The sequence below is a fragment of the Vipera berus genome (assembly GCF_964194415.1).
Source record: "Vipera berus genome assembly, chromosome: 17".
NCBI classification, from domain to species: Eukaryota; Metazoa; Chordata; class Lepidosauria; order Squamata; family Viperidae; genus Vipera; species Vipera berus.
The window spans coordinates 3080487-3093887 of record NC_138220.1 but is presented as its reverse complement, the minus strand read 5'-3'; the positions used below and the strand labels follow the sequence as shown (position 1 = coordinate 3093887).

The window sequence follows — 13401 nt, the reverse complement described above, 5'->3', positions numbered from 1 at the left end:
GTTCGAAGCTGCAGCAGTGCCGGAAAAGGTGACACTATGACCCTTTTTCACACTTAACGACCGCTGCGGGAACTCCGCGGTCCCAGAATCAAAATTCGGGCAACCGACTCGTATTTAGGACGACTGCATGTGACCCCCTTTTGCGACCTTCCGACAAGCAAAGTCACTGAGGGGAAGCCAGATTCACTTAACAACCATGTTACTAACTTAACAACCGCGGGGATTGACGTTACAACCCTAGCCAGCAAAGTCACAAAATGGGGCAAAAAACTCACCTAACCCCTGTCTCACTTACCCACAAACTTGTAGCCGCAGATTGAGGTCTACGTACCTGCAGCCCGTTTCCTTCCTTCCTTCCTCGTTGTTTCCAGCTTTTCCCCACCCAGTAAGATTTTGGGGAGCCACTGTGTGAAAGCTAGAGAAATCTAGCAGCTCAGGGGGAAAAAAGAGTTAAACCTTGAAAGGCTAGATTTCAAAAGGCAGAGAATGTTGCGTCTTCCGGTAAGCGCAGAGAAGGAAGCCATAATTGCACTTGATGTATTGCTCTGCGGGTATTATAAATACAGCTTGGAAAACCATCCAGAATAAATGGGAATTCGAATGCTGTGAATAACAGGCTTGGAATTAACCATCGACAAATCGGAACGTATATAACCCATATCAAAGCCGCGGCTTTGTTCAGTTAGCATTTTTCTAAAGGGTCCAGGAGGAGAAAAACGCGACAAAAAAAGGGGGGGGAGCTTTAATGGTGGGGAATTTAGACCAGCCAAAAGGAAGATTTTGGAGTAACCGGTGGAATTCAATCCCGGCACGCTGACTAAGGAATTCTGGGAGTTGACGTTCACACCCCTTCAATTTGCCTAGTTTGGAAAAAAAACACAACACTAGTGGAAATGGCTGGTCAAAGCAGATACAGTACTGAACTACAATACCCAGCAGCCTCCACCAGCATGAGCACTGGGAGGGCTCAGCAGCATCTGGAACAGCCGGTTCCCCCAACCCCACTCTGCTCGCAGACTCTTTTTCCAAGCTCTGGAGCCAAAAAGCCGGTTTCAAGTTCCCAAACCATAAGAAACCGAGGGCGGGAAGGGCTTATAGTTGCCAACCAGGACCTCCAAGTCATCCCTTTTTTTTTCCCTTCATTTTTTCCCCAGATTGACAAAATGAATGACGTCTCTCTTTCCCATCCCAGCATTTGGCTCTGAATTTGCCCCTTTGCCTGTCTTATCCATCCACGCCGGTTTAATGCCAAACCGGACCCCTTCCTCTGGTGTGTTGGGGGCTGACGAATTGCCTCTTCAGCTTTTCTCCTCCTTCAGAGGCCGCCCCCCACCCCAGCTCAACTCCCTGCTCCTTGCGAAGGGTTGGACTGGAGGACCAGTCCGGACCTCCCAGTTCTAGGATTCTGCAATTGGTTTTCTTGATTGATGCGCAAGATACCGTGCGCGCGCACACACATACACACACCCTGGCAAGCCCTAATCTTCTTCTCTTTGACAGATCCCAAGGGCGTAGAAAACAGGAGACAGAAATACCGGGGTCTTTTTCCAAGCCAGGCACTGAAGCAGCGGAAGACATACAAGCAAAGGGGTAGGAAAATTTGATTGCATCCCACCCGCTTCTGATGGAGAAGGGAGACTCCAAAATCTCTCCAGTCCAGCGCTAGTGTAGGTTTTGCATCCAGGTTTGGCTACCACGATATTAAAAAAAAAAAAGGAAGGCTCTAGAAAAGGTGCAGAGAAGAGCAGCAAAGATGATTAGGGGGGGCTGGAGGCTCCAAAGCTAGGAAGACCGGTTGCAGGAACCGGGCATGTCTCAGTCTAGCGAAAAGAAGGACTTGGGGTGACACGATAGCACGGTTCCACTGCTTGAGGGGCTGCCACTAAGAAGAGTGGGGGGGTCACCCCATTCTCCGAAATGGGTCGTCCTGAGGGCAGGACAAGAAGCAACAGAGGGAAACCAGTGGAGTAGGGAAGCAAGGGAGAAATAAGGAGAATTTTCCTGGCAGTTAGAAGGGCTTGCCTCTAAATGTTGTGGGCACTCCATCACGGGAGGTCTTGTAAGAAGACCCTGGACCGTCCCTTGTCTGGAATGGGGTGGGGTCCCCAGCTCGAGCAGGGGGTCAGACTAGAAGGCCTCCAAGGTCCCTTCCGACTCTTGTCATTCTGTTGTTATTCTTACTACCCGTCCTTTGTCTGGAATGGTTAGGGTCTCCTGATGGAGGAGGACTAGAAAACCTCCTTGTGTCATTTCCCCATCCGGGCAGCTTCCACAGGCCTGGAGAATCGTGGCTGGGGAATTCTGGGAAGTGAGGTTGGCACGTCGGAAAGGGGCTAAGGATGGGGAGCTAGACCCCTGGCGTCCACTGAGGAGTATTTCTCTCGGAGAGAGCCGGCTTTTCCCAGCCCCCCCACCCCACCCCCACTCTTCAGACACCCCTTCCCCCATGGCCTGGCTGGACCCAGGAGGGTTTTCCCACCCACCCACCCACCCCCTTCTCCTTCCAGGGCTTCCCAAAGTAGCCGAAGGGAGATTCACCTATGAATTCAGATCAAAGAAGCCTCGGGTCGTTCTGAAGGCAGCGCTCCGAATGAGTCGCCTGGACGAGAGAAGAAACGAAGAAGTCCCGGGATCCGGGCCGTTCTTTTACATCGGCGGAGCGAACGGGGTTGATACGTAAGGAGAATGCCCTGGCAAGCCCTTCCCCCCCCCAGCCCTTGAGCCAGCCTCAGGGGAGGGGTTGTGCTAGATGGTCTTTGCGGAGCCCTCTCAGCTGCAGGACTCAGAACGTAGGCAGCGAAAGGTAGTCCTCGGCTTAACAGCCGCTCGTTTAACGGCCGAAGTTAACTGGGAGGTTTGGGGCTCTGTCGTGGTCGTAAGTTGAGGACTTACCTGTATTTCTAGAACGGGGGTCCTCAAACTTGGCCAATTTTAAGACTTGTGGACTTCAACTCCCAGGCTGGCTGGGGAATCCTGGGAGTGGAAGTCCACAAGTCTTGAAAGCGGCCACGTTTGAGGACCCCGGTTCTAGAGGATCCATCGGTCATCCGGCACCAAGCCCACCGCCTCTCTCTCTCTCTCTCTCTCTCTCTCTCTCGCAGCCTGAACAACTACTGCAAAAGCAAAGGGTGGCAACGGATCTATGACAACCGGAGGGAAGACTACGTCTTGAAATGGTGCGAGACCAAGTTTCGGGACACCTATTGCAACTTCCGAGAAGGTATGGGCCAGGTTCCCAAGGTCAAGAGGAGCTGGAAGGAGCGAAGGCAGGTCCAGAATTTTGGGAGGTCAAGGAGCAGAGGACTGGACAGAAAAAAAAATATTTGTAGCTCAAGACGTGAACTGCGGGGGGCCTTGGTGCACTCTGAGCTTGGTTGTTTGGTTGCAGACATTTAAAGACCGAGCTAGGTGACATCATCAGTGCTAGAAGGCAGTGGGGTGGAGGAGGAGGAGGAAGAGGAGGAGGAAGAGGAGGAGGAGATCCTTGGTGCTCTCTGAGCTGGGTTGTTTCCTTGCAGATGTTTCATGACCCAACTATTTAACATCATCAGTGCTAGAAGGGATTTTCAAGGAAGAGGAGAGGACTGTGGGGTCCTTGATCCTCTCTGAGCTTAGTTTTTTTTTGGGGAGGGGGCAGATGTTTCATGACCCAACTAGGCAACATCATCAGCACTGGAGGGGGAGGAGGGGGAGGACTGTGGGGTCCTTGGTGCTCTCCGAGCTGGGTGGTTTTCATGCAGGCGTTCCGTTACCCAACTAGGAAACATCTTCATTTCAGATCACATCCATCCATCGTAACTTGGAGCGGTCGTTGAGCGACCGGTCATTAGGCAGGGCTGCCTGCCACGCCGTCTTCATCTCCGCTGCTGCCTGAGCCCCCCTGGTTTTGTTTTTTTTTCCTGCCCATTCAGGAGAGCAGCTTCTCTACCAGATCCCAAACAACAAGATCCTGACGACAAAGATTGGCCTGTTGATGAACCTCAGGGAATATGATCGGGTGATGAAGAAGGTTGGGCAGACAGCCAGGTAAGCTCCTCGGAGATAACAAGCAATTTGACATTATTATTATTGTTGTTGTTGTTGTTGTTGTTGTTGTTGTTATTATTATTATTATTATTATTATTATTATTATTATTATTATTATTATTATTATTATTATTATTATTATAAAAAATTCCCCCTTTCCCTTCCTTGCAGACTGCTAAAAATGGAAGATTTTTTCCCCGAGACTTTTCGTCTGGACGCCAAAGACGAGAGAGAAATCTTCTTTGAAATGTATAAAGGTGAGCCCCAAAAGCCATTTATTCTGTCTTCCTTTTCAAGATAATGGATCTGTTTCGAACAGTGGCTTCTGTGAGAAAAGACAGGAGCGGCTTGCGATCTGGGTGTTCAAATGTGGCACGGAAAGGACGGGCCCGGTCCAGCGAAAGACGTCTCCTGCGTTATGACGTCACTGGCCCGAACGATGTCACGCTTCCTGTGCTGCCACAGACGTACGTTGGGTGTGGAACGGTCCGGCTGGCCCTGCTTTGCTCCCCAACGACTCTTGTTACAAGACGAAGAAATAACGGGGGGGGGGGGAAAGAAGGCAGAGGTTTTAGCCTTCGACACGCAACGTTTTGTTGTCAAACGCTGCTAACGCCGGATATCCTTGCTTTTGACAACGTATGGCAATGCAGCCATTTTCCTTCTTACGTTTTACTCTTAGAGTTAGAATTAGATGATACTGGGGCACGGGAGTGAGTCAGACATAACAATATCGCGAGAACGATAAGTCTGAGAACAAAGGTTTTTTGAAATAAGAGAGGATAAAGAAATGGCCGGGTTGGAGAACTGGAGGGAAAGCCTGCATTTCAAACTAATTGGAAATATAAATTTGTAACTGTTTATTTAGAGGAGGGACGCGGTGGCTCAGTGTGTTAGGATGCTGAGCTTGTCGATCAGAAGGTCGGCAGTTTGGCGGGTCAAATCCCGAGTGCCGCGTAACAGAGTGAGCGCGCCTGTTACCCGTCCCAGCTTCTGCCAACCTAGCAGTTCGAAAGCACGTAAAAATGCAAGTAGAAAAATAGGGACCACTCCGGTGGGAAGGTAACAGCGTTCCGTGCGCCTTTGGCGTCCAGTCATGGCGGCCACATGACCACGGAGACGTCCTCGGACAAGCGCTGGCTCTTCGGCTTTGAAACGGAGATGAGCACCGGCCCCTAGAGTCGGAAACGACTAGCACGCGTGTGCGGGGGAACCTTTACCTTATTTAGAGGAGGGAATGGTGCTTTGATACTAGATGCTCAGGGAAGGGGAATTCAGATTTTTGGCTTTGCCTATGGACCTGCCGATGCTATGCTACTCCGACATAAAACCCCCGCAGGGTATTCAATAAACTTTTTAAGATTTTCGCAAACGGAATGAAGCTGGAGCTTTCTTTGGATCCTGGAGCTGGATGTCAACCCTCAGGCTGTAAACCCGGCACTAGCAACTTAAGCCACTTTCTCCCTCCCTCCCTCCCTCCCTCCCTCCCTGCAGAGCCCCAGATTTGGATCTGCAAGCCCACCAGCTCCAACCAGGGCCGAGGCATTTTCCTCCTGAAAAACCAAGCGGAGGTCCGAAGCTTGCAAGCCAAACTCCAAGTCACGGAGGACGAGACTGGTGGCTATAAGAAGCTGCCCTACAAACTGCCTCAGGCACGAATCGTCCAAAGGTAGAGAATCCCGCCACACAGCCGCCCGGCTGGTGAGCGACCTCGGATGCTCTTGGAATCCCCGGAGCGGGGATTCAGACAGAGACACGACGGGGCGCTCTTCCTGGGCAGCCTGGCTTTAGCTGAGCCAAATACAACCGTATTTGTAAGCCTCGTCTTACAACAGTTCCTTTAGCACTGGGGGAAAAAAGGGACTTATGATTGTTTTTTTCACACTTGGCAACCGTTGCAGCGTTCCACCTGGTCACGTGACTTTACCTGCCCGGGATACTCGCTTGCGGTTGTTTTTATTTATTATTTAATGAATTGATGAATTCAGATTTATAGAACCGCCGATCTCACCCTACCCGGGGGACTCTGGGCGTCGTTATTATTATTATTATTATTATTATTATTGAAATAATTTGTCGTGGGGTTTTTGTGTGTTTCGATGTCACCGATAGGGCCGTGGGGTTAGCCTTGGGACAGGCCGGGGAGAGAAAGGCGAAAAGAAAGGGCGAGATTACTCGGTCATTTCCCTCGGGCTCCAAAGCGGCCAACGGGGTGCGTTCTGTGAATTGCAAGGTGGCAGGAACAGCTGTCTGGAACCGTTCTGGACACGGGAGCTATTTTGGATTGGAGAGAAAGCATTTTTAATGGTTATTTATAGCCTTCAGGAAGGATATTCAGGGTTGCATCGGAGAAAGGGAGGAAAAAGCAAAACAAAACACAAATCCTTTGGTGTCGCTGCTGTGGAAGAATACCAATTACACCCCGTGTAGGAAAGCGGCACGGGCACCCTGAACCCAGCCGGCGGGGATCCAGCCCCGAGAGCAGCCTGATGGCAGGGTGTAGTTCTGCGTGATCCGGAGAGCTAAGATTTCCCAGTGTCCTCCTTTTCCTCCAGCTCACCTGCCTTTCCCTCCCCTCAGGTACATCGACCGCCCTCTGCTGCTGGAGGGGAAAAAATTTGACGTCCGCTCTTACCTGCTGATCGCCTGCACGGTGCCCTACATGGTCTTTTTCGGCCACGGTTACGTCCGCCTCACCTGCCTGAACTACGACCCCAAGTCCGACGATCTCACTTCTCATTTGACCAACCAGGTGGGAATTGCTCCCCCCCCCCCACCCATAGAGGGGAATCTCGCCATTTTGACCCGCCGTTTTGAGAAAGGGGAACAATAGACAGGGAACAAGTTGGCTTGATTTGAAAGGAGGGGGGAGGGGAAAAAAAAAAGCTTGCCAGTTCTCCTCTCCCAAAGCTGAGAAGCGACAACAAGGTAAGGTTAGCCCTTTTTAAAGATCTTTGCCTTCCCCAGGTTTGGAAGTCCCCAAACCGTCTCCGATTCGGCAAAGCAAAGTCTTATTTAAGGCCTGAGGCTTGACCCGAGCAGGCCACCTAAGGTCATCTATCCAAGTCACGTCGTTATATTGCCCAGTCTTCTGGAGAATGCTTTTTTCAATAATAATAATAATAAATAAATAAAAATCCTCACTCAGTACGTGCAAAAGAAGAGTCCCATCTACACCCACGTCAAGGAGGAGACGGTGTGGCTGATGGACCGCTTCAACAACTACGTCAATGAGAAGTTCAGACAGGCCAAAGGGCTCCCGAGAGACTGGGTCTACACCAGCTTTACTGTACGTTTTCTCTTCATCAAATCCACCCTTACTTTCACCCCCCCCGCCCCCCGGGCTGCTTGTTAAGGTCAGCAGTGAGAGAGGCCCGTGTCCTTTGGCTTAAAAGACGTGGCACACAAGGAAAGGTGGATGGGGAGGGGAGAAGAAAAAAAAAGCAGGTGGATCAGTTCATTCTTAGAATGCTTAACGGGATGAAAAATAGATCACTCCCAGCTTTTTCCTGTAAAAACAGGTACAGATTTAAAATTACAAAAGGAACCAGGATTATTGTTGACTTTTTAGCTGTAGGGAATCTGCATTTCACCCCCTTCTATGAACATTTGCTAGGGCTGTGGGGGGTGGGGTGGGGGTGGGGGGTGGAAATCGATGGAACAGACACATTAGAGAAATATTTTTTTCCAACCTGACCACTCTTTAAGAGGTGTGGACTTCACGCTGAGTGGGGAAGTTGAAGTCCACGCATCCTAAAGTTTGCCAAGTTGGAAAGACACTGCTCTGTAGCTTGCAATTTGGGGGGTTTTTTTTCCACCCCCTTTAGCAACTTATTTGCTGCCAAAGAGGCCTTGGATAAATATATTTTCTTCGAAAAGGAGGCTCTGTTTTCTTGGGAGACCACCCCACCCCCACCACCCCCCTCCAATATTTTTCTCTTCTGTGCGTTGCAGAAGAGAATGAAAGAAATCATGCTGCAGTGTTTCCTCTCCGTCAAATCCAAGCTGGAATGCAAACTGGGCTTCTTTGATCTCATCGGCTGCGACTTTTTGATCGATGAAGATTTTAAGGTATTATCCGGGGAAGGCACATCCGTGCCTCCCTCCCATCCCTGCCCATTTCCCTACACCTACAGAGAGACAAAACTGAATCGATTCTCTCTCCCCTGTGGTTAATTAATCGCTTTGAAAAATCCCCAGAGAGTCAGTCCACCTCTTTTCCCATCCCCCCCTTTCCCCCCCCCTCCAAGATCTGTGAGTAATCGTAGATCTTGTTATTCTGGATTAATTGCCACCACTGATAGAAGCGCCGTTTGATTTCAGCCGAGCTGCAAACTCATTACCCTTTGTGGGTAATGAGGATGCCTATTTGCGCTGCATCCCGCCCAGCCTTGTTTTTGGCTTTTGTGGGGTGGTGCAAATCCAGGAAAATACGTCCATTCTGCGACCAGCTTCAGTTGGTCCCGTAGGGAAATTTGGGGGATGAAGGACGGGGGCGGGGGGGTGTTTCCCCAAAGGCGCCACCTGTTTCTCCAACGATCACAATCTCACTGATTTTCCCTCCCAGAAACTTTGCAGAAACTGGGATGAAATAAAGCTTGCAGAAGCTGAGGTGGAATTCCCACGTCACCCAGTGGCAAGGCGCAAAATAGATTTTTCAGGGAAGACTTTTGAAAATCGTGGTGCAAGAACCTTCTCTAATAAATCATCAAATCTCATCAGTTTGGGGCTTAAATCGGAGGGATGTTTCGGAAATTTCAATAAACCACCACAAAAAAAGGGGGGAAGGAAATATCGTAAGCCTCGCTGCAACCAATGCTGCGTTCACAGGTGTGGCTCTTGGAGATGAACGCCAACCCTGCATTGCACACCAACTGCACGGCACTGAGGAGCGTGATTCCCACGGTGGTGAACGAGACGCTGAGTAAGTTGCAAGAGACTTTGGTGTGGGAAAATATCCGAGTACAGGCAGTCCTCGACTTACCATCGCAGCCGAGCCCCCAAATTTCTGTGGGACACTGCGACCGTCATAAATATGAGTCAGTGGCCAACCGTCTGGATTTTGATCACGTGACCCCGGGGATGCTGCAACGGTCGCAAGTGTGAAACAGTCATAAGTCCTATTTTTTCCCCTAGTGCCGTTGTAACTTCAAACGGTTCTTAAATGAAAAGCTGTAAGTCGAGGACTTTCTGTAGCTGGGAGAGCCTCTCTCTCTCTCTCTCTTTCTCTCTTTCTCTCTCTCTCTCTCTTTTGACATTACGCAGATACATTTAAGCATATTTCTGAGCGAATAAGTTAAGTCTCAATGAGGTGGGCAGCTCTGGGAGTTGAAGTCCCCGTAGCTTCAGGTTGCCAAACGCCAGATTAGAGCATTGGAAAGCCGCTTTAGGCCAGGGCCGACTCTCTTTGCTCCAATCATGATCTTCTCTCATTTAGGCCGCCTCTGTTGAGTTTTCTGGGGGAAACCCAGCACTCTCCCTCTCTCCCTAGGGATTCCCCCCATCCCTAGACTGAGCCGCCCTCTCCATTTCCTTGCCCCTTTCAGATCTGACCGTGGAGATCTTCACCAAGGCTCAGAAGACCCAGAGCCTCCTCCCTCTGGAGTCCCTCTGCCATTTCTCCCTCCTCTACAACGGAACGGCTTCCAACAACGGGCTCCCCCAGCCAGCCAGGAGCAAGATCTCCCTCTGTTCCCTAAAGGCCCCCCGGGCAAGTTTGGAGAAAGCCGCCGCCGGCGGCGGCAACAACCCCGGGGTGCCCAACCCTCCGCCTGACAAACAGCCACCGCCTAAAGTCCCCGAGAAGGCGCCAAAGGCCGACAGCCGAGGAGACAGCAAGGGAGACCCCACGGGCCCTCCGGAAGGGCTGGCTGCGCCCCCCGGCAAAGGCGTCCGACGAGATCCACTCCCCATGCCTCAGATCCAGATCTCCATCATCCCCAGCCTGACCTGCTGTCCTTCCGTCAAAGCCATCCTCCGGGGACATCAAGTCTGCACCAGCGGCAACCAGTACATCATCAAGCCGGTTCTGGCCGTCCCGGACAAGGCCGAGGGTGCTGAGGATCAAGCCAAGGCCCTCAACCTGCCCCGCGGGAACTCTAAAGATAAGTCCTATGCCACCTGGTTCCAGCAAACCTTCGGCACCAAGCTGCCGCCGGCCAGCGACCACAGCGGTGGGGAGAACGCCTTGACCAGCTCGCAGATGCTCTCCCTCCATTTGCAGTCCAGCCTGCCGCCCAACAGCTTGCTCCTTCCGCAGTTCCCCAAGTCCTTCTCCCCGCTGGCGGTGCCCGGCAAGAGGCCGGCGCCGGCCGAGAGCAAGGCCGGGGCCGTAGCCGTGAGCCACAGTTGCCGGGAATTGCTCCCCCAGGAGAAAAAGATCTCCCACCGGGGCTCTTAAAAACCACCCACCCCACCCCACCCACCCCTGTCCGGACGCTGGTTGTATTTCCAAAGTCCTCGTTCTCTTTTTCTTATAAAGAACAAAATCGGGAAGAAAAAGGAAGACAAAAAAAAAGCCAAAAAAAAAGTGCCCCGTCTTTCTGACGTGTTTCCAGCATCTTTCTTTTGCAGGGGATGGCGGGGGGCACACGGCGTCTGTCGATCTCTCCGGCTCTCTGAAATATCCTCAGAAAAACAACAGGGGCAAAATTTAACTGTATTTGCTAAAAAAAAACAACAAAAAAAAACACCCACCAAAACCCAATAGCTATTATTTTTTTTATTATTATTTTTTGAATCTTTTGAGCCTCGGAGAGTTTTCTGGGTTCTGCTTTTCTCCCCCTTTGACGTTATTATTATTATTATTATTATTTCCTCCCTCACCCCCCTCGCACCCCAGAGACTTACGACCACCCGAATGGGCCGGGCTACAATTCCCATCGAGCCCAGGTAGTGCAAAATAATGGGTGGTTTCGAAGGATCGATGGGACGAGATGATCTCTCTGGGTGCCCCTCCCAACGCTCCGGTTCTGGATTCGAGACATTCCTACATTTCGGAAAAGTACCAGATTTGAGGTCTTTGGGTAGGTGATGATGTGCTATGGGGAGATCGCGTCACGCACCCAGCACATGATGCATGAATAATATACAGCCAATAATAATAATAATAATAATAATAATAATAATAATAATAATAATAATAATAATAATAATAATAATAATAATAATATACTGCCTCCTAAACTGGGGTCAAAATGTCCAGCATCCAGTTTCTTTCTTCCCCGTGGACACAACCATGTGCTTCATTAAGCACACGGGACGTGGGATGACCCACCACTAGGACAAACTTTTGTCTTCTAATTCTTGGCCGTTCTCTTCCAGTGGCCTCCGTTTTTCTGCCTCATTCTCACCTTTCCCCCCCCCCACCACCAAAAAAGGTCTTCAGCTCAGCTTTCCACCCTTCCCAGTGCTTCGTCTGGGGTGCATTATGCTCCCAGCATGCCCCCTATGTGCTAGGGGGCGATTCCTGGATGCGCAGACAGGCGTAATTGAGAGGCCCGTGGCGTTCACACAACCGGCGGTTTCAGCCCTGCAAATTTGCTAGAGGTTGCAAAAGTCAGAAGCCGTGGCAGGCTGTGGATTTTTGCTACGTTCGCTATTTTTTTTAATTATTTTTTTTTTTTTGCTATTTCCTGTCGAAACCTCAGCAGCAAGGTAAGCAAGAGATCCGCCTGGTCCCCGCCGGGGAAATCACGCCAACCGAGTGAGCGAGTGAGCGAGCCGCCCTTGTGAGGTTTGAGTGGGGAAAGAAATTTACTCAGCTTTGACGTCAAACGAACCGCTGTCCTTTCCAGATGCTGAGCAAGGGGCTAAACGTCATTGGGCATCAGGACCGGCCAGACAAGCCTGGGGGGCCAAAGGCCGGACTCGTCCCGTGGACTCGTCCCCGCCGGGTTGTGGAAGGCAAAGGACAGAAGAGGGGATCCCAAAGTTGCACCCCTTTCTCCCGCAGCCTCCAGAAACCGGGCCTCTAACCGCTCACCCTCGCTGCCAGGCAGGTGAAGAAGAGACAGAAAAATAAAATAAAATGCCCAGCTGTGGGAGGATTTGTCTCTCTGCCAGGTGAGGGGAGCTAGGATAAACTGGAACCCAGGTCCCCGAATAATTCTGGATTAGAACAGCAGCGAAGCATAATAGACTTTACCAGCATCAGCAGCTTTGAATGGGGAAAGTCCCTCTCACCTGGCAAAGAATTACGAAAACCAAACTACGAAAACCCACATAGGTGGCGGATGCCGCAGCTATTTTGGATTCTGCAAAGTCTCTCTTCATATGCAGATTTTTCTAGGATTAGTTTCTCTTTTTCTTTCTGAAAAGGAATCAGGTGGTACAATCTGAAGATCCGCCTGTTACTTAATGACTTTGTGCCTAGTTCATCAGAGGAGCGAAAGGGGCTGTGAAAATTGTTGGAAACACACACACACACACACACACACACACACACAGAGAGAGAGAGAGAGAGAGAGAGCTTCTCTATCTTCTTTGGTGTGTGTTTATATATTTATATTTATATATATATAAATGGAATATATATATATATTCCATTTTTGATTGTTTTGACGCTTCAAAATATTCCTTCAGATTTTTACAGAATAGCATGCTCAAAGGGAGCATTACGTTTCTTTAAAACAACAAAAAAAAGGTGGAGGAAGAAGAGGCAATTGTTATAAAATATACAGAGAAATTTAGGTTGAAAAATCAACTCCAGCTGGGAAAGGAAACCACCATCTTTGTCAATTCCATAGATTCTTTTTCTTTCTTCTTTCTTTTTTTCTTTCTTTCTTTCTTTCTTTCTTTCTTTCTTTCTTTCTTTCTTTCTTTCTTTCTATCTTTCTTTCTTTCTTTCTTTCCTTCCTTTCTTCTCTTAGAATCTTGGTAGAGGAAAATAGATTTGCAGGGAGAATTGTAGAGGCGCTTTTTTTCTGACTTATCTTTGGCCTCTCAGCTCATTCTTTGAAGTTAGATTTAGGCCAGTCAATAATTTAATGTCTTTCTTTATCCAAGTTACCTTACAGAAGTGATGAGTTTTCAGAAGTTTGAAACCAATGGCTGGGGCCTTATCTGTCCAAGAATTTGGGGAAGCCAATTTCTTGCATCACAGGGGTTGGACTAGATGACCTTTGAGGTCATTTCCAAACTCTAGGATTGCTGGGAGCCTTTCCAGGAGCAACTGGAAATCAGACGATCAGTGAAAAGAAGATTGGCTTTAGCCAAAGTGTCATACTTTTGTGCTCGTAAAAACAAAAACAAGACACAGAAAAGTTTAATTAATTGACATCCTGTCTTTATTATTTTTACACGTAACTCAGGGTGAGACATATCCAACACACCTTTCTCCTCCTATTTCCCCCACAACAGGTGGGCTGGGCTGAG

At 49.6% G+C, this 13401-nt stretch overlaps 1 protein-coding gene across 2 annotated transcripts in view; it reads left to right on the top strand.

Annotated features, from left to right (window-relative positions):
• Positions 1-11457, top strand: part of TTLL10 (tubulin tyrosine ligase like 10) — a 73956-nt gene extending 62499 nt beyond the window's left edge. For both annotated transcript variants that reach the window (XM_081341209.1, XM_081341210.1), the window contains 11 exons: positions 1501-1590; positions 2508-2676; positions 3102-3220; positions 3912-4026; positions 4198-4283; positions 5521-5695; positions 6607-6778; positions 7175-7315; positions 7981-8097; positions 8857-8950; positions 9573-11457. In XM_081341209.1, coding sequence (XP_081197335.1) covers positions 2591-2676; positions 3102-3220; positions 3912-4026; positions 4198-4283; positions 5521-5695; positions 6607-6778; positions 7175-7315; positions 7981-8097; positions 8857-8950; positions 9573-10426 — 1959 coding nt within the window. In that variant the 5' untranslated portion in view covers positions 1501-1590; positions 2508-2590 and the 3' untranslated portion in view covers positions 10427-11457. The remainder of the gene's footprint in view (positions 1-1500; positions 1591-2507; positions 2677-3101; positions 3221-3911; positions 4027-4197; positions 4284-5520; positions 5696-6606; positions 6779-7174; positions 7316-7980; positions 8098-8856; positions 8951-9572) is intronic.
• Positions 11458-13401: the final 1944 nt, after the last annotated feature.